Source organism: Hoplias malabaricus, chromosome 7 (assembly GCF_029633855.1).
Source record: "Hoplias malabaricus isolate fHopMal1 chromosome 7, fHopMal1.hap1, whole genome shotgun sequence".
Lineage (NCBI taxonomy): Eukaryota > Metazoa > Chordata > Actinopteri > Characiformes > Erythrinidae > Hoplias > Hoplias malabaricus.
In genome coordinates this window covers 45,273,840-45,293,742 of record NC_089806.1, presented here as the reverse complement: position 1 = coordinate 45,293,742, position 19,903 = coordinate 45,273,840, and the positions used below count along the sequence as shown (strand labels likewise).

The window sequence follows — 19,903 nt, the reverse complement described above, 5'->3', positions numbered from 1 at the left end:
AACTAATGTACAGTTAAGTTTTTGTTTCTATTGTGCTGTCATATATATCATTAAAGAAAAACATTTTGATTTATGAAACTTAGCATTTATTACATTATACACGGCTGTCTTTTTGTTATACAGCATAGTCACCATTTTAATGCCTTCCAGCATGAACTTACGTAAAACAACAAGAACTTTACATTTTCATTTTTAAAAAACCAAACATGTTCACAGAAGAAACTAAAATAAGATAAACACATCTATGACAATGGAAGTAGCGTCTTTCTAATCCTTGACCACTGGATCCTTGGTGAGAAAAGAAAATTCACTTTGGTGAGAAAAGAATATACATTATTTTGAATAGTCCATCAACCTTATAATTTGTTGAGCTGGATGTCTACAATTATGCTACAGTCCACCTGTTGCACAGCATATATTGTTTGCCCCTTTTTCCCCTATTCTTTAATGGTCAGGACCCCCACAGAGCAGGTGTGATGTGGTGGTGGATCATTCTCAGTGCTGCAGTGACACTGACGTGGTGGTGGTGTTAGTGTGTGTGGCGGTGGTGCAAGTGGATCAGACACAGCAGTGCTGATGTAGAATTTAAATCCCTCAGTGCAACTATTATACTGAGAATAGACTAGAGAATGACGACTCCACACTGTGTAGCAACAGATGAACTACTGTCTCTGACTTTACATCTACAAGGTGGACCAACAAGGGAGGAGTGTCTCACAGAGTGGACAGAGAGTGGACACAGGGTTTAAAAACTCCAGCAGCACTGCTGTGTCTGATCCACTCTACACCAGCACAACACACACTAACACACCACCACCACGTCAGTGTCACTTTAGCGCTGAGAATGATCCACCACCACATCACACCTGCTCTGTGGGGGTCCTGAGTTTTGAAGATCAGTGTGAAACTGGCTAACAAAGTATGCAGAGCGACAGATAAATTGCTGTCTGTAACTGTAGAACTACAAAGTGCTCCTGTGTGGTCAGTGAGAGTTGATACAGGGAGGTGGTCATAATGCTATGGCTCATCAGTGTATAATTAAAATTCATGACATTCAGATTCAGTTACTTATGTCAGCTTTAAAGCTTCTTATGCCTCAGGCTCGTGTGCAGCTGCTCCAAAGCATTCCCATATCATTCATTCATTTCATAATTTATTTAAAAACACTAACAAGAGGGTATTATATACGGTATGTTATATGTGCGCACAATGGCTGCCCCTTAAAACGTTCATTCATTGATTCACCTTTATTTAAACTGGGGGTACATTGAGGGTGTCTCTCATTTTAAATGTAGCCAGGATAATACAAACAGGATTCCAAAAAAGTTGGGAAAGTAAACAAATTGTGAATAAAAACTGAATACAAGAATGTGGAGGTGCCAACATCTAATATTTTATTCAGAATAGAACACAAATCACAGATCAAAAGTTTAAACTGAGAATGTATCATTTTAAGGGAAAAATATGTTGTTTCAAAATTTCATGGCATCAACAAATCCCAAAAAAGTTGGGACAAGGCCATTTTTTACCACTGTGTGGCATCCCCTCTTCTTCTTACAACACTCAACAGACGTCTGGGGACAGAGGAGACAGAAAGAGGAATGCTCTCCCATTCATGTCTAATACAGGCCTCTAACTGTTCAATCGTCTTGGGCCTTCTTTGTCACCTTCCTCTTTATGATGCTCCAAATGTTCTCTATAGGTGAAAGACCTGGACTGCAGGCTGGCCATTTCAGTCCCCGGATCCTTCTCCTACGTAGCCATGATGTTGTGATTGCTGCAGAATGTGGTCTGGCATTATCTTGTTGAAAAATGCAGGGTCTTCCCTGAAAGAGATGACGTCTAGATGACGTCTATATGTTGTTGTAGAACCTGAACATAGGTCTCTGCATTAATGGTGCCTTTCCAGACATGCAAGCTGCCCATGCCACAAGCACTCATGCAACCCCATACCATCAGTGATGCAGGCTTCTGAACGGAGCGTTGATACTTGTCCCAACTTTTTTGGGATTTGTTGACATTGTGAAATTTTGAATCAACATATTTTTCCTTTAAAATGTTACATTTACTCTAAATGTATTAGATTAAAATTTTGATCTGTCATCTATGTTCTGTTACAAATAAAATATTGACATTTGCCATCTCCACATCATTGCATTCAGTTTTTATTCACAATTTGTTTAGTGTCCCAACTTTTTTGGAATCCGGTTTGTACATAAAATGAAACAATGAATTTATATCATTTTACACAAATAAGATAAAGGCAAATTAAAGATTGTATTAGTTTGATCCAAGAGAATAAACCAGACGTAAAATAGTAAAAAAGATTTTAAAAAAATCAATAAAAAAAAATAGATCATGAATAAAATAATGAAAGTATAAAACAAAAACAAGCATAAATAATTTATACATTACAACTGGCACCTATTGGCAACCTATTTTCAGAAAAAGTGTGTTTAGCTTGTGAGTAATAAGGCCAGAATTTAGTGTGACACCATTTATTTATGTGAACCATGTGGTGTGACTAAGGTTTTGCATGAGGGTAACGGTAATACTTGTGTCTTGTATCAAACAGCATAATGTACATAGCTTTAGTTTCCATGTGGTCAGTGATTAGTTGATGTTGAATAAGCCAACCATAGTTAATGCTAACAAGACAAGAGTACATACGTTTGTTTAGAGCCAACAGTGAATGATTAGGATTAAAATCTGCTTCATTCTTTTACATTATGTTTGTGTTTCAGATCATAATATCAGTACAGAACACCAGCATATATTTGTGGGCATTTTTCTTCACTAAAGGTAGTGTTGTTATGGGTAGAAAAATAATTTTCACTGAATCCCCTACTAATAATTAATAAAGCTTTATTCTAGATGAATTAGGCTGGAATATTTTTCCCAACAGGATGATTCTGAAAGATTTTCTAAACCAGCTATAAAAAAAAGCATAAACAATGGGATTACAAGTAGAGTTGGAATATCCAACCCACGTAAAGAAGTCAAATAAAACTCCTGGGGTTATGTGACCAATATACGGATCAATTAAGCCACAAGTAAAAGAGGGGGTCCAAAAGAGAAGGAACACCCCTATGACAATGGCTAATGTTTTGGTGGCCTTTATCTCAGTCTTACCCACTGAGTGACCTCGCTGAGAAGACTTCAGTTGGTCGTTCTGAATCGAACGTGCTTGTTTCTGAGCAATGTGGAATATTTTCATGTATAAACCGATCATGATCACAGCAGGGATATAGAAACAGAGCATTGTGAACACAGTACATGCTGTTGTACTGAGAAACAGGCTACAACCTCCTTCACAGACCACATTACTGTAGTAATATTCTTCAACTCCAAGAATGTCAAGCTCTAGAAATATCATCCCAAATCCTACAAAAGAAGAAATGGCCCAACATAACGTGATCATAATTAATGTCATATTTGGTGTCATTTTACTGTGGTACAGAAGAGGGTGACATACAGCATAGTAGCGATCTACAGAAATGATACAGAGATTAAGAATAGAAGCTGTGCATAATGTGACATCAAGGCTGGTGTGGACTTTACAGAAAAAAGTCCCCAAATACCAACATGATTCCACAGAGCGTAGTATGCTTGGAGGCATTACAACCCCTCCGACAAGCAGGTCAGCCACAGCCAGAGAGAGAATAAGGAAGTTTGTTGGTGTGTGCAACTGCTTGAAGTGAACGATGGTTATGATCACCAACAAGTTCCCAAAAAATGTAAAAAGAAATATAAATATGAATAAAATGTAGAGCAAAAACTGAGCTTCCTTAGGATAAATGATCTTTGGACACGAACCACTGACAGACGCATAGCAGAGTGGAGGGAATTCCAGTGTCAGAGTTTGGTTGAGAGTTGCTTTGTAGCCCATTTTGTATGAAATATTTGTATATATACACACACACACACACACACACATTTACATAGCCTTATATATTTGAAATAAATGCTATATATTATTTAAAATATTTTACAGATTTTTAAGGACTGGTAAAGAAGCAAACTCTCCTCCATTTCACTTACATTTACAGTCTTATAATCTGCAATGAAAATATTTAGTAAGACAAAAAAAATCAAATAATTGAGGTCCACAATATAAGTTACGTGTAATTGCAGTCACAAACTAAACATTTGTTTGTGAGATCTGCATTAGGCCTCACCTTTGTTTAAAGAGTAGGCAAAATAAAAACATTAAAAGGAGGATGTCTCTTTTATAATCTTACAAATCATCGCTTACTACATGCACCACATCACGTGGTTTCCCTTGATATTTTTGCTATGATGTAAGCCAAAATAGAAAAGCTCTTAATTGTGAAGCTGGTGGCTTTTAGACCATCCTTGATGTGAATCTTATTCTGTCAAAGCATTTAAAGCATGTTCAATGTGTTTTTACAGAAACATAATTTGATTAAAGAATTATAAATATGCTTCTGTAACATTAAGGGTTTTTAGTTTGATTCCTTTGCTGTTTTTAAGATACAACAACAACCACATAACACAAACTTAGGCCTCATCCACACACACCAAGTTTTATTTACAACAGAGATTTTCCTCTTTATTTATATATTTATTTATAAATACACCCATTCAGATGGATACGAAATCTGCATCCTTGTGTCAGTCCTGTAGGGGGCCATAGTACCTCTTAAAGACAGACCTCCAACACTACGGCACCTGACTGTGCATTAACACTAGCAGGCGACAAAGCGACAAGCATCCAGTCATCTTCTATGAAAGGAACACGGTTTGTAGCCATGATTTAGCAGCAAGCAGCACAGCGACACATCAAGTTGAGATTTTCTCAACTTTATGCAAATTAGTTATAACGTGGTGAAGCGACATTCTAACCGATTGGCTACAAGAAATTCTTTGAACCAATGGCTGACGCAGGCATTCGGCCTGATTCTGCTCTCTGACACCAGTGTTTCTACCTTGGAGAGCATTTTTGAAAACCTCAGCTTTCAGTTATCTATAATGCCATTTTCATGTGGTCGGGAGGACAAAACCCAGCCAAAAAGTTTTTACAAATAAAAGGATCCATGTGGAATGACCTTGAAAAAATCACCTTTTAAATCACAGCAATGTTATAGCTACATCTTAATATAATTTCAGATGTAATAAGCTGGTTCTGTCCTGTCATTTTAAAGTCTCTAAACAACATGTTTCATTCCCACGTCACAGGGCACTGTCCTTTTATTAGGATAGTTATTCAAAAGTAAAGGCATCTGCAATAAGGGTAGCCCTCTTTGTGTAATTCAGTGTTTGCTGTTTAGAGTGAGCTTACTTTCACAGAAAAGGATGCAGACGTCTGCTGTGGAGTGAAGGGGAAATGCTTGCCATTAAACTCTGAGGTGTTGGTGTTGTCATGATGTTGCTGCATGTCTTCTTTCTACTTCCCTTGAGCATGGTCCAGCTTCACTAGGAGAAAATCAAAAGGTATTTGGCCATAATGCACTGTATACATTTTGATGTGATGTTTATTTACATTACCGGTTTGAAGATTGTGGCCATCAACTCATCTAGCATTTCTACTTGAATGAAGGACATTAAAAGGAACACTATGTCAGATTTGGGGTTTTTGTTCCTGGGCTCCTCCTACAGTTGCAGAGTTCAATTCATTTTTACAGCACTGTCCTGTAATCAAGGGGGAGGGGGAGGGGGGGGTTATGGTTTCCTACCCTCTTCCAAAAGTTACACAGCGCAGTTTCTGCAGTGCTAAATAGGGAGTAGCAATAACAGAGGCCCTATTCGGCCTAATAAACCTCAGTGAAGCATCACAATGGGTTTGAAGCTGTAATTTTAAGGTAAAAATATTACCTAGTGTTCCTTTAATATGTGATCATTGCTTGGCCCAAGCTTGGCATTGAGCATGGTGACAATAAGCTCATGTGAAATTTCTCCACAGCGTCCCATTTCATTTCAAGCTTTTCTGTGGAGATTATACAAACTCTGCCTAACTGAATGTCATTTTTCAAAAGGTGCATCTTAATGGTTAGCTGCTTGGCAACATATCAGATTTGTTGTTTTAGTTTTTAATGTCACAGTTGTTTGACCGGATTGATTGATTTTAAAACTATTGTCGTGTACCCTTATTTTTCAAACAAATAAAAAACAATAAATGTCATATTTTGTAATTATGTGTCCAAAATATGTTCATCACTCATTCATCTTCAACTTCATTACTATGCAATTTCCTTTAATATTTTAGCCTTGTTCATTTACAATTTATCTTTAATAAAGAGCAAAAATACATGGATATAAACCATATTTATCTTCCTGCTTTATTCCTTTCATAAAAAAACCCTCATCAGGTAAGTTATGTTGTTTTTTATAATTGGGCTGTGATACGTATCAATGATGCAAGACAATTTGATTCGTTTAATGTAATATTTATTATAATATCTTCTCAATAGTGGTGTTTAATTAGGTTGTATATTCTCCATTTTGGTTTTAAAATATGATAAAAAAAGATTTAATGAAATGATTAGTGAAAACAACAAGACATTCACAAAACTAATACGTTCTGAATAAACAGCTGTAATAAAGTTCACTGTGCAACTGAAACATGACGTGAAATGATTTAAAACTCAGTCAGGACCAGCACTTAGAACTAAGTCACAGGCTTAATAATATATTATTATTAATTATAACTAATTTATATTACCATATTTTATGAAGACTGATTCTTATTTATTCTATTCTTTTTTAATCCAGTGAAAGTCAAAATTGTTGGCACATTTATGTGGCCTTTAATCAGCAGAGTGAAAATGATTTGGACTTGAATATAAAATTACACTTGGACTTAAAACAATTTTAATCTGGATGAATTAGGCTGACATATCTTACCCAGCAGAATAGCTCTGAATGATTTCCTAAACCAGCGGTAAAACAGAGCATACACAATCGGATTGCACGTAGAGTTGAAATAGCCAAGCCAAGCAAAGACATCAAACCAAACTGGTGGAACTAAGTAGCCTAAGAAGGGATCAATAAACTCACAAACAAAAAAAGGGGCCCAAAAGAGAAGGAACACCCCTATGACAATGGCTAATGTTTTGGTGGCCTTTATCTCAGTCTTACCCACTGAGTGACCTCGCTGAGAAGACTTGATTTGACTGTTCTGAATTGAGCGTGCTTGTTTCTGAGCAATGTGGAATATTTTCATGTATAAACTGATCATAATCACAGCAGGGATGTAGAAACAGAGCATTGTGATCACAGCACTTGCAGTTTTACTGAGAAAAATAATACAGCCTCCTTCACAAGCAGCATTGCTATAATAAATTTGTTCATTTCCTATAACACCTAATTGTAGAAAGATCATCCCACATCCTACAACAGCAGAGAGTGTCCAACATACAACTATCATAAACAGAGTGGTATTTAGAGTTATTTTGCTCTGGTAGAGAAGAGGGTGACACACCGCGTAATATCGGTCTACAGAAATCACACACAAGTTTAGAATAGAAACCGTACACAATGTGGCGTCAAGGCTGATGTGAATTTTACAGAAAAAAGTCCCCAAATACCAACATGATTCCACAGAGCGTAGCATGCTGGGAGGCATCACAACCCCTCCGACAAGCAGGTCAGCCACAGCCAGAGAAAGAATGAGGTAGTTTGTCGATGTGTGCAGCTGCTTGAAATGAATGATGGTTATGATCACCAACAAATTCCCAAAAAAAGTAAAAACAGAAATACAGGAAAATAAAAAATAAAGCAACGACTGAGCCTTCTTTGGATAGACCATTTGACACGTGTCATTCAGAGATACATAGCAGAGTGGAGGGTTGTCCAGCATCCCAGTTTGGTTGGGAGTTGTTTTGTATCCCATATTGCTTTCCTAGTAGTGAAATAAACGCACTGTAATTTATGCTTTAAAAAACTCCAGGAAATTACCAAAACTGTGACCTGAAATTGTGATAAAGGTCATTTTAAAGCAATGCAAATATTTAAACACATAACAACTGTAATGTTTTACCTCAGGAAATTAAAGCTTGACAATCACACACAAGATATATCTTTGTAAAATGAGCTCTGTTTTAGACTACACCTTACCTATGGGCAAGACCGAAAAAGCAGATGAGCCATGTCTCATATATAGTCCTACACACCAACACTTTTCACTAAATCACATGTTCACAGATTTCCCTCGATACTCGTTTTATGTTGTAGTTAATGAAGTGCATTTAAATGGCAATGATGACGATGACGATGATACTCAGCTGTTCATACACTAATCTTTACCACCTCAAAACAGTGACAAACACCTAAATTAGCAGTGACTGATGCACCATAGCCCCCTCCAGGGTGTATTCTCGCCTTGCGCCCAATGATTCCAGGTAGGCCCTGGACCCACTGCGACCCTGAATTGGATAAGGCTTACAGATAATAAATGAATAAATGAATGATGCACCATATCACAGTCAAACATTTCTCCTCTTCACCTTTGAATTTAATTTCCTGACTGGCATTGTTCATAAAACAGTATATTACAGTATATACATTTTTTTTGGCCTTCTGGGCTACTTATTCTGTTTAGGAGGTTTTATGAAGTTTGTTTGGTTTCTCTGCAACTGCTGTATAATTACTCTCAATCTCCAGTGTATTTTAATAGAGCTTTAACCATGTAGACCAGCAGAAGTGCTTCAGTTACCTTGAATATAGGCTAATGTTTTTCATGTTCACTTGCACTTAGGTTTTTTCCTTCTTCTTTAAAATTACTATTTTGTACATACAATATTTTTTTTTCCCTACAAACTAATGATGGAAAATCTAACTCATGTTTCTGAAACTAATCATCTGAACACATCTAATTATGTGTCCAAAATATGTTCATCACTCATTCATTTTCAACTTTATTACTATGCAATTTCCTTTAATATTTTAGCCCTGTTCATTTACAATTTATCTTTAATAAAGAGCAAAAATACATGGATATAAACCATATTTATCTTCCTGCTTTATTCCTTCCATAAAAAAACCCTCATCAGGTAAGTTATGTTGTTTTTTATAATTGGGCTGTGATACGTATCAATGATGCAAGACATTTTGATTCGTTTAATTTAATATTTATTATAATATCTTCCCAATAGTGGTGTTTAATTAGGTTGTATATTCTCCATTTTGGTTTTAAAATATGATAAAAAAAGATTTAATGAAATGATTAGTGGAAACAACAAGACATTCACAAAACTAATACGTTCTGAATAAACAGCTGTAATAAAGTTCACTGTGCATCTGAAACATGACGTGAAATGATTTAAAACTCAGTCAGGACCAGCACTTAGAACTAAGTCACAGGCTTAATAATATATTATTATTAATTATAACTAATTTATATTACCATGTTTTATGAAGACTGATTCTTATTTATTCTATTCTTTTTTAATCCAGTGAAAGTCAAAATTGTTGGCACATTTATGTGGCCTTTAATCAGCAGAGTGAAAATGATTTGGACTTGAATATAAAATTACATTTGGACTTAAAACAATTTTAATCTGGATGAATTAGGCTGACATATCTTACCCAGCAGAATAGCTCTGAATGATTTCCTAAACCAGCGGTAAAACAGAGCATACACAATCGGATTGCACGTAGAGTTGAAATAGCCAAGCCAAGCAAAGACATCAAACCAAACTGGTGGAACTAAGTAGCCTAAGAAGGGATCAATAAACTCACAAACACAAAAAGGGGCCCAAAAGAGAAGGAACACCCCTATGACAATGGCTAATGTTTTGGTGGCCTTTATCTCAGTCTTACCCACTGAGTGACCTCGCTGAGAAGACTTGATTTGACTGTTCTGAATTGAGCGTGCTTGTTTCTGAGCAATGTGGAATATTTTCATGTATAAACTGATCATAATCACAGCAGGGATGTAGAAACAGAGCATTGTGATCACAGCACTTGCAGTTTTACTGATAAAAATAATACAACCTCCTTCACAAGCAGCATTGCTATAATAAATATGTTCATTTCCTATAATACCTAATTGTAGAAAGATCATCCCACATCCTACAACAGCAGAGAGTGTCCAACATACAACTATCATAAACAGAGTAGTATTTAGAGTTATTTTGCTCTGGTAGAGAAGAGGGTGACACACCGCGTAATATCGGTCTACAGAAATCACACACAAGTTTAGAATAGAAACCGTACACAATGTGACGTCAAGGCTGGTGTGAATTTTACAGAAAAAAGTCCCCAAATACCAACATGATTCCACAGAGCGTAGCATGCTGGGAGGCATCACAACCCCTCCGACAAGCAGGTCAGCCACAGCCAGAGAAAGAATGAGGTAGTTTGTCGATGTGTGCAGCTGCTTGAAATGAATGATGGTTATGATCACCAACAAATTCCCAAAAAAAGTAAAAACAGAAATACAGGAAAATAAAAAATAAAGCAGCGACTGAGCCTTCTTTGGATAGACAATTTGACACGTGTCATTCAGAGATACATAGCAGAGTGGAGGGTTGTCCAGCATCCCAGTTTGGTTGGGAGTTGTTTTGTATCCCATATTGCTTTCCTAGTAGTGAAATAAACACACTGTAATTTATGCTTTAAAAAACTCCAGGAAATTACCAAAACTGTGACCTGAAATTGTGATAAAGGTCATTTTAAAGCAATGCAAATATTTAAACACATAACAACTGTAATGTTTTACCTCAGGAAATTAAAGCTTGACAATCACACACAAGATATATCTTTGTAAAATGAGCTCTGTTTTAGACTACACCTTACCTATGGGCAAGACCGAAAAAGCAGATGAGCCATGTCTCATATATAGTCCTACACACCAACACTTTTCACTAAATCACATGTTCACAGATTTCCCTCGATACTCGTTTTATGTTGTAGTTAATGAAGTGCATTTAAATGGCAATGATGACGATGACGATGATACTCAGCTGTTCATACACTAATCTTTACCACCTCAAAACAGTGACAAACACCTAAATTAGCAGTGACTGATGCACCATAGCCCCCTCCAGGGTGTATTCCCGCCTTGCGCCCAATGATTCCAGGTAGGCTCTGGACCCACCGCGACCCTGAATTGGATAAGGCTTACAGATAATAAATGAATAAATGAATGATGCACCATATCACAGTCAATCATTTCTCCTCTTCACCTTTGAATTTTAATTCCAGACTGGCATTGTTCATAAAACAGTATATTACAGTATATACATTTTTTTTGGCCTTCTGGGCTACTTATTCTGTTTAGGAGGTTTTATGAAGTTTCTTTGGTTTCTCTGCAACTGCTGTATAATTACTCTCAATCTCCAGTGTATTTTAACAGAGCTTTAACAATGTAGACCAGCAGAAGTGCTTCAGTTACCTTGAATATAGGCTAATGTTTTTCATGTTCACTTGCACTTAGGTTTTTTCCTTCTCCTTTAAAATTACTATTTTGTACATACAATATTTTTTTCCCTACAAACTAGTGATGGAAACTAACTCATGTTTCTGAACCTATTCATCTGAACGGTGCACTGAAATTAAAACAAGCAATAAAAGATCTCAAATTAAACAAATTAATCTCATTTTCTTTGCTCAAATGCTCAAACGTTTTTACAATGACTTCCATTAATTCTGCTATATTTTTCTCCTGGAAAGTTACCCTTTTGAATAAGGTTTTCATTGATAAGACAACCATCTAGGTCTCTCTGTGACGTGACTACTTTAACGGAGCACCAGGTAGAATTTTTACCTTAAAACGAGTTCCTAAAAATCATTCTTCACTGACCTGTTATAGGGAGAATATGGAGTCTGTCACTACTCCTCCAGGCAGAGTGCAGCAGAAACTGCGCTATGTTGCTTTGGCGGTCAGTCTGCTTCCCATCAAAGCCGCCTGACCACAGCCTAAAAACACAAATATGTAGCTGATACATAAAACAGTTTGACTTCACCTGAATATTTTATTTTATTAATTCATTTAACATTTTTACAATGGTATGAACATTTAAAAAGTTAGGCTATGTAAAAGGTGCCAAAATTAAAATAAAAAGCTATTTATTAGTCATTGTAAATATTATTAACGAATATTCATGAATATAGTTGCAAAATCCTGGAGATTTTTAACTGCCTCATATTCTCTCTCTCACACACACACACACACACAGGCGCGCACGTATGCACACACACACACACACACACCACTTAGGCCCACCGAAAAACAAATATCCAACGTTTGTGAAAACGTATGTTCTGAAATGCACAACACAAAGATATATAAACAAAGTACGAACACATTATACTGAGTGTACGCACACGTTTAATACACGTATTCTGTGAAAATAATTATTTAACGACAGATTTACCTCAGAAATATGAAGAGTGTTCGTTAACGGTTTACCTCAGAATCCCAGCTTCCCGCCAGAGTCGCAGCTTTGGCTCTGATTGGTTAATCAGTGATGAGTAATTTCACAGATCAACAACTCATTTGCTGAAATAAGCGTTACCGCCTGAATGTTTTATAGATTGTCGATTTTGAATTGGGTACGCCATTTTGTCTGTATCACCCAGCTTGGCAGGAAATGGATGCCTACATGTGTAATTACAAATATGTAAAATAAATAATGGTCATTTTACCACAGAGTTTTAGGGATATTGTTAAAAAAAAATCTTGCCTAAATTTTAAAATGTAAAAAGATTTGTGAAAAATGGATAGTTACAGTGTACAAATCCTCTATAGTTAATACATTAGAAAAACAAATCAGTACTGCAAATTTATATGTATATCCTGAGAATAACACCAATATTTACACTTAATATTTTTTGCTCTCATGTAGTAATTATTTTGTACAATATTCTGAGCTATAACCAACACAAAAGCATTAAGGTTTTATTTATTTTTTTTATTATATGAAAATGTTAAAATAAACAAATTAAAATGTACAATGTGTTCAAAAAAATATTTAAACCTTCACAGAGTTACTAGTCTTAATTCAATACTAAAACCATGCATCTCTTGCAGATCGTATTTTTAATTTTTACAAATATATTTAAAAAAAAAAGTGAATATTCAAAGAAACAGGTGATTTGTTGAAAATTAAAATCAAGGGTGACAAAAAATAAGCTTAAATATGCCTAATAAACTTTGGGGTGAGCTATAAATAAAGTGACTATATTTTGTAGCTTATGGTTTCTGTCACCTCTATGATTTAAGAAACAGGTAAATTTCCCAGCAATGTACCAAATCATACCAAAACAATCTGAAATCTTAGCAGAAATGTAAAAAAAAAAATGTGGAATTCCTTTCCTGGTGAATTACCACTTTTACTTGAAGAACTATCATTTTTATTCAGTGTGAAAACAGAGGTGTTCTTGACGAACCTGACTGAAATATTTTACCTGACAAAACCATGCTAAGTGCCTTCCTAAACCACTTGTAGAAGAAAGCGTACACAATGGGGTTACAGGTTGAGTTCAGATACCCGATCCAGACAAACATATCAAAAAACACTGGCGGTATAGAGTAACCTATGTAAGGATCAATGACATTGCAGAGAAAAAATGGTGTCCAGAGCAATAAGAACACCCCCATTATCACTGCTAGAGTTTTTGTAGCCTTTCTCTCTTCTTTGCTCAACATTGATTGCTTATTGCTTTTGAAGTCATGGATGGATTTAGCTTGCTTTTGCGCAACACGGAATATTTTCATGTAAATGCTGAGCATCACAAGGCCTGGAAAATAGAAGGAAAGTAAAGAGGAAGCAGTGCTCGAGGCTACACTTTGAAATAGTACACAGCCTCCTTCACAGAAAATATATTTGTAGTAAAATTCTTCAATTCCAAGAATATTTAGCTCTAAGAATATGATTCCAAAGCCAACTGCAGCTGAGACACACCAGCAAATGGAGATCATTATCAGTGCAGTAAAATGGGTAATTTTATTGTGATACAGAAGTGGGTGACATACAGCATAGTATCTATCAATGGAAATAAAGCACAAATTTAGTATAGAAGCAGTACTCAGTGTGATGTCAACACTGCTGTGTATTTTACAGAATAAAGTACCCAAATACCAACAAGTCTCTACAGATCGTACCATGCTAAGAGGCATAACAAATCCACCCAGGAGAAGATCAGTCACAGCTAAAGAAAGAATGAGGTAGTTAGTCGGCATGTGCAGCTGCTTGAAATGAACAATGGTGAGGATGACAAAAAGATTGCCAAATACTGTTAAAACCACTACAGAACTGAATAACAAGTAAAGCGGCACCCTCAGGAAAAGCGGATAGATCAATTTTGGACAAGACCCGTTCAGAAATTCATAGCAAAGAGGAGCGATGCTTACAATTGTAGATAAGCTCGAGTTCATTCTTAGGTCCAGATGTTTGAGGGTTGAACTGAAATCTGCAAAGACATAATGAGAAAAACTATTCTTTCATTAAGACAGAGACAGAGATAAAACTTCCAGTTACAGACACACACACACACACACACACATACACATGATAATTTAATATAAATTATTCATAAAATTGTGTCTGTTGAATATTTTAAGATTTTAAATATACAATACACAGCGACTGTGAACTGGATAAGTGTTTTCAGACAATGAATGAATGAATGAATGAATATACAATGTTAGTCATTTTTAAAATTGAGGTTAAAGATATTGTTTTGGAGAGAAAGAACAGCTTTTACAATTTTGCCACAAAAAAAATAAAAGAAAAAGAACACAGAAAATGGTGAAAAATCCAGAGTTGTACCTGTCGATGGTGAAGAAAGATTTTATGTTAATATAAAATAATTAATATAATTAAAAATAAATAAATTCCGCAAGCACAGTGTATGATAACATTTTAATAGTAGACCAATGTGGCAAATATTTAGATGTACAAAGTTTAAAAAAGTTCATTTAAAACATACATACACATAAAGCACTAACTTCAGTTATATTTGAAAGTGAAGAAATTGCACTGATAAAATGAATGGACCTACAAGTCTATATTCAAAGTCTTACCCCAAATTGTTGGCCAAGGTTTACTGTCCAACACAGAGAAAAAATGTGTCCTGTTTATATCCCCAAACCAACCTCACAGAAACTCACATTAATTCCTAATCTCTCTGGTCCCAGTGGCCTTTAAGGCCCAGACCAGGTCATTATGCCCAGGCCTATTATCCCAGAAGTCCCTAACAAATGTCTTCTTTTCTCCCAGTGGAGATGACCATCCACACAAACACACAACAGATTTACAGACCTAATATTAATATACCGTCTTATACTGCTACTATAAGATACATAGTTTTTTAATCATTTTTTATATTGTTTTTTTTTAATCTAATGGATATATTATGTAAATAAAACTCAATCCCAGTTGACCATAAAGAATTTATTTATTTATTTTTAATTTAAAGTTTCAAGATTATTTTTGTGAAATTCCAGTTTATTTAACACAACCTCATTAAATTAAATTCATTAAAAATGAGGGGGATTAAAGGTCTTGGAGAATCTGTGTTTTTTTTTACACACATACACAGTGTCAAACACACACATCTCTGAGAGCAGGTTAAAAGCTTGTCCTTTGTCCTTGTCCTCAGTGGCGTGAGGTTACAGAATTTGTGTCTGTGAGGGTCAGCAAGCTCTTATCTTCACAATATGACCCTCAGACCTTCAAAGAACCTGAGGATCCCAATCGAAACACACTAGTCTTGCTTTTACTATGACTTTAAAGGGAAAGTTTACCTACTGTGCATATCCAAACATTTATAGACTACCAATTTACAAACATACATTCAACTGTGAACACACACAGTGTTTGTATGATCTATATAGAAACAAAGACTGACTTTAGAGCAGTCATGTGACCTCATATGAGAATGAGGTCACCAAGTCCAATGCAGAGTGGGGTAGAAAGCTGTTGTGCCCCCTGGTGGACCAGGAGAACTGTGTCCTCTGGAGTGATGGAGCTACATCCAGTTCCACTGGGATGAGTTTGAGTGGTGTCTGAGGTGCTTAAGTATCTGACTTCACTTTAGCATATTTTACTGCAATCAGTTCCTCATAGCAATGTTCTAACAGTCAGCTTAAAGCCTTCCAAGAAGCGTAGAGACTGTTACTACAATAAAGAAGAAGGAAATCATAATGTCTTCGTTTCAGAATAAATCTATGTTCTAGCACGTGTTCAGAAACTTTTGGGGGTGGTTTCTTAGACAAGGATTAAGCCTAGTCCTGGACCACACAACATTTTAAATTGTGATCTTCCATTGAAAGGAGAATATAGTCCAGGACTAGGCTTAATCCCTGATTAGAAAACTGCCCCAGTGTGTTTAAACTGAAGTATTAAAAGCTCATTTCTGTTTGAAAAATGTAAATTTTATACAGTCTTCACTCATTCGACCAAGTCTAGGCCCATCAGCTATTCACTGGAAGATCTTAAATTTAAAAATGCTGACTACATTATACAAGCACTACAGCAGTTTCTTCTTTAGTGCCGTTCCTGAATCAGAGTGGTCTGTGAGCATAGGTATTTGTTTCAAAGTGCTTTGCTCAGCAGCACGACAAAGAAAAAGTCCAGTGTATCGGCCATAAACTCAGGACATCAAATTAAACGAAGCGATAAAACTAGTTCAGAATGACTCATAATAAAACTTCTCTACATTAAATTGGATTGAAATATAAATGCAAACATATGTCATTGGTCATTAAACGTGATGTGCACCACTCCTGAGTTTATGAGCATTGTACTCGACTAATGCTACTTCATTCTACTGTGAAATAACTTTTTTGAAGAAACAAGTGACAAAACATTAATTTTTATATGTTTTAAATTGCACAGATTATGCGTTTCTCCTGCAGTGTTAATTATTACAACGTGTGGATTTGTAGTGACAGTAATAATATAATCTTTAAAGTCTTTATCATTAAGGTCTTTTAGCTAAGAATACACATGAAGTTTCTACCACAGCTGAAATAAACTTTTTTTTGGAAACTCTAGAGTTACTGAGATAATGGAGTGTCTCAGAGGAGACAAGAGGGATGTGTACCTCATAAAAAGATCATTAAAGGTGTTAGGCTTGTCTTCACACTTCTCTGAGCTCAGGGACTCGTTAGACCTGAGTGTGTTTACTCAAAATTTAACACCTCGCTCTCTTAACCCTTGTTTAGACCAATCACAGCCATTCCCTCTGGAGACGCTTGCCGTCGGTCAACAACACACTACTGTTTACATCTTCAGTGAGTGTTCAATTGACAGGACACGTGATGATCTCTTTGTCTGTGTTTGCCCATTTTAATATGATATGATATCTCTCGTTAGATTGTTGTGTAACACATTATAAAATCATGTTGTCCATTTCTAGACACTAGTTTTTGTTTTCTGTTTTTTATGCAGTGAAAGTGTCTTATTCCTTTGGCAGATCAATTGATTTGTTTCTAAAAGTAATAATATATCACTTAAATTACTCATTTTATTTTTATTAGTTTGCCATTCTCTAATGCAGTCTATTTAAATCTACAGTGAACAGTACATTTTACATTTCCACAGTGGCTCCAACACTGGGAATCATTAATTAGAGTCTGTCCAGACATTAGGGTCATAGTCACTGATTTAAAAAGAGTTGTTCAGACAAAACCCAAAGTTATATAATTTTTCTCTTTCCCTTTAAACAAACATAATTGATCAACTAAGACATGTTTATGTCTAAAGTGTGCTTATGTAATTTTGAAGCTGATGCTTAGAAAGACTAACAAACAATTATTATTAAAGGTTATAACAGAGGCTTATTTAGTCATACATATATATGTAATGTCTAACATTTAATAACTATCTATTTATCTATTTAATATCTATATACATGAACAAAGTGCAAACATTAGGATTTTACCAGTGCTAACACTGCTAATTCCTTCAAATAGCTCTCATGAAGCTAGCCATGCTAACTTTAGTCCATATTTATAGATAAGAGTGTGTGATACAGTGTGAGAAACCACATAATGAGTCTAATAGAGATTACTCAACAACTCTTTTTGCTGGAGGGTAGGAAATCACACCCAATCCCTCACCCTCCTTGATTTTAAGACAGTGCTGTAAAAAAGAGTGAATTACACTTTAGGGGAGCCCAGGAGCAAAAATACTGAATTTTATCTAGTGTTCCTTTAATTCTTGCTCATTAAAAGCTTAACACTTTTCCTCCATTAAAGGCCTGGTTCATTGTCATTGCCTGAGAGTGCAGTCCCCCATGTGTCCTGCTGTGTCCAGGTGTGAACTATCACTTGTCTGTGCTGCCGTTCCTGGCGAGGGTTGAGTCACTCCTCACAGACAGTCACCCGGAGGAAACCCACACAGACACAGGGAGAACACACCACACTCCTCACAGTCAGTCACCCGGAGGAAACCCACACAGACACAGGGAGAACACACCATACTCCTCACAGTCAGTCACCCGGAGGAAACCCACGCAGACACAGGGAGAACACACCACACTCCTCACAGACAGTCACCCGGAGGAAACCCACGCAGACACAGGGAGAACACACCACACTCCTCACAGACAGTCACCCGGAGGAAACCCACGCAGACACAGGGAGAACACACCACACTCCTCACAGTCAGTCACCCGGAGGAAACCCACGCAGACACAGGGAGAACACACCACACTCCTCACAGACAGTCACCCGGAGGAAACCCACGCAGACACAGGGAGAACACACCACACTCCTCACAGACAGTCACCCGGAGGAAACCCACGCAGACACAGGGAGAACACACCACACTCCTCACAGTCAGTCACCCGGAGGAAACCCACGCAGACACAGGGAGAACACACCACACTCCTCACAGACAGTCACCCGGAGGAAACCCACGCAGACACAGGGAGAACACACCACACTCCTCACAGACAGTCACCCGGAGGAAACCCACGCAGACACAGGGAGAACACACCACACTCCTCACAGTCAGTCACCCGGAGGAAACCCATGCAGACACAGGGAGAACACACCACACTCCTCACAGACAATCACCTGGAGGAAACCCACGCAGACACAGAGAGAACACACCACACTCCTCACAGACAGTAACCCGGAGGAAACCCACGCAGACACAGGGAGAACACACCACACTCCTCACACAGTCACCCGGAGGAAACCCACGCGGACACAGGGAGAACACACCCGGAGCGGGATTCACCCGGATCGGGAATTAATCCTACAACCCCCAGACCCCTGGAGCTGTGTGACTGCGACACCTACCTGCTGCACCACCTTGCCACCCAATAACTATATATATATTTTTTTTCAAATGTCAGAAACAAGCTTCCATATGTTTTCTAAATATATTTTAGGCCCCAGAATAAATAAATAAATAAATAAACTTAAAAATTCAGATTATTCAGAAGAACTTCAGATCACCTGAGTCCCACTGACTGAATTTATTATTGTATTTTTATTTTGTTTATTTATTAATTGTTAGCTTGCGTGTTTGTTTACTTCCTAATTCACTCAAACAGGACCTATACAAAACTCTTTTGTTGTGTTTTTACTCCTTCATCAAATCAATTCTCTCCAGTGAAACACATCCTCCATGAGATCTCTCCATCACTGACTTGAGGAACAGAGTCGTGTTCATATGGAGGTCTGTCTCCACCTGCTGTTAAACTCATAGAAGTGCATCTAAAGCCAAATTGATCTTAAGGCACTTCTCATGTTGTGGTCATGTTGCATTTACAAATCAAAGCTAAATTGTCCACGTTATTTCTGGACACACACCAGATCTTATAAAATGATACCAAAAAAAGCTAATACATTTTTAGAAACAGGATAAATATATATTTGTAAATACTTACGGCAATTTCAGAAGAAACATTTAAAATAGATGTGAGGTTATTGCTGAAATACAATTTTTCTCCAGTCCATGTTCTGCTTTGATAATGAACA

General features: G+C 36.7%; 4 protein-coding genes across 6 annotated transcripts; all 4 read right to left on the bottom strand.

The window, feature by feature from the left end:
• Nucleotides 1-2,854: 2,854 nt before the first annotated feature.
• On the bottom strand, nucleotides 2,855-3,889 carry LOC136702503 (trace amine-associated receptor 1-like). Its single transcript, XM_066677594.1, has one exon. It carries the CDS (start codon nucleotides 3,887-3,889, stop codon nucleotides 2,855-2,857), a length of 1,035 nt encoding a protein of 344 aa, XP_066533691.1.
• Nucleotides 3,890-6,489: 2,600 nt separating this feature from the next.
• On the bottom strand, nucleotides 6,490-7,852 carry LOC136702416 (trace amine-associated receptor 1-like). Its single transcript, XM_066677464.1, has one exon. It carries the CDS (start codon nucleotides 7,850-7,852, stop codon nucleotides 6,821-6,823), a length of 1,032 nt encoding a protein of 343 aa, XP_066533561.1. The 3' UTR covers nucleotides 6,490-6,820.
• Nucleotides 7,853-9,257: 1,405 nt separating this feature from the next.
• Nucleotides 9,258-12,478, bottom strand: LOC136702109 (trace amine-associated receptor 1-like). 3 transcript variants are annotated; one of them, XM_066676997.1, is made up of 3 exons: nucleotides 12,374-12,478; nucleotides 11,765-11,880; nucleotides 9,258-10,543 (listed from the first exon to the last, which is right to left on the bottom strand). In XM_066676997.1, exon 3 carries the CDS (start codon nucleotides 10,532-10,534, stop codon nucleotides 9,503-9,505), a length of 1,032 nt encoding a protein of 343 aa, XP_066533094.1. In that variant the 5' UTR covers nucleotides 10,535-10,543; nucleotides 11,765-11,880; nucleotides 12,374-12,478; the 3' UTR covers nucleotides 9,258-9,502. The 3 variants fall into 3 exon arrangements, with proteins under 3 accessions (XP_066533094.1, XP_066533092.1, XP_066533093.1); XM_066676995.1 differs by having other exon boundaries at nucleotides 12,339-12,426; XM_066676996.1 differs by lacking the exon at nucleotides 12,374-12,478 and adding an exon at nucleotides 12,289-12,328.
• Nucleotides 12,479-13,321: 843 nt separating this feature from the next.
• LOC136702432 (trace amine-associated receptor 1-like) lies at nucleotides 13,322-14,341 on the bottom strand. The gene has a single exon (XM_066677487.1). It carries the CDS (start codon nucleotides 14,339-14,341, stop codon nucleotides 13,322-13,324), a length of 1,020 nt encoding a protein of 339 aa, XP_066533584.1.
• Between the last annotated feature and the right edge of the window lie 5,562 nt (nucleotides 14,342-19,903).

Bases quoted from the DNA above. Each gene is read 5' to 3' on its own strand.
- LOC136702503 (XM_066677594.1), bottom strand. From the start codon at position 3,889: ATGGGCTACAAAGCAACTCTCAACCAAACTCTGACACTGGAATTCCCT.
- LOC136702416 (XM_066677464.1), bottom strand. From the start codon at position 7,852: ATGGGATACAAAACAACTCCCAACCAAACTGGGATGCTGGACAACCCT.
- LOC136702109 (XM_066676997.1), bottom strand. From the start codon at position 10,534: ATGGGATACAAAACAACTCCCAACCAAACTGGGATGCTGGACAACCCT.
- LOC136702432 (XM_066677487.1), bottom strand. From the start codon at position 14,341: ATGAACTCGAGCTTATCTACAATTGTAAGCATCGCTCCTCTTTGCTAT.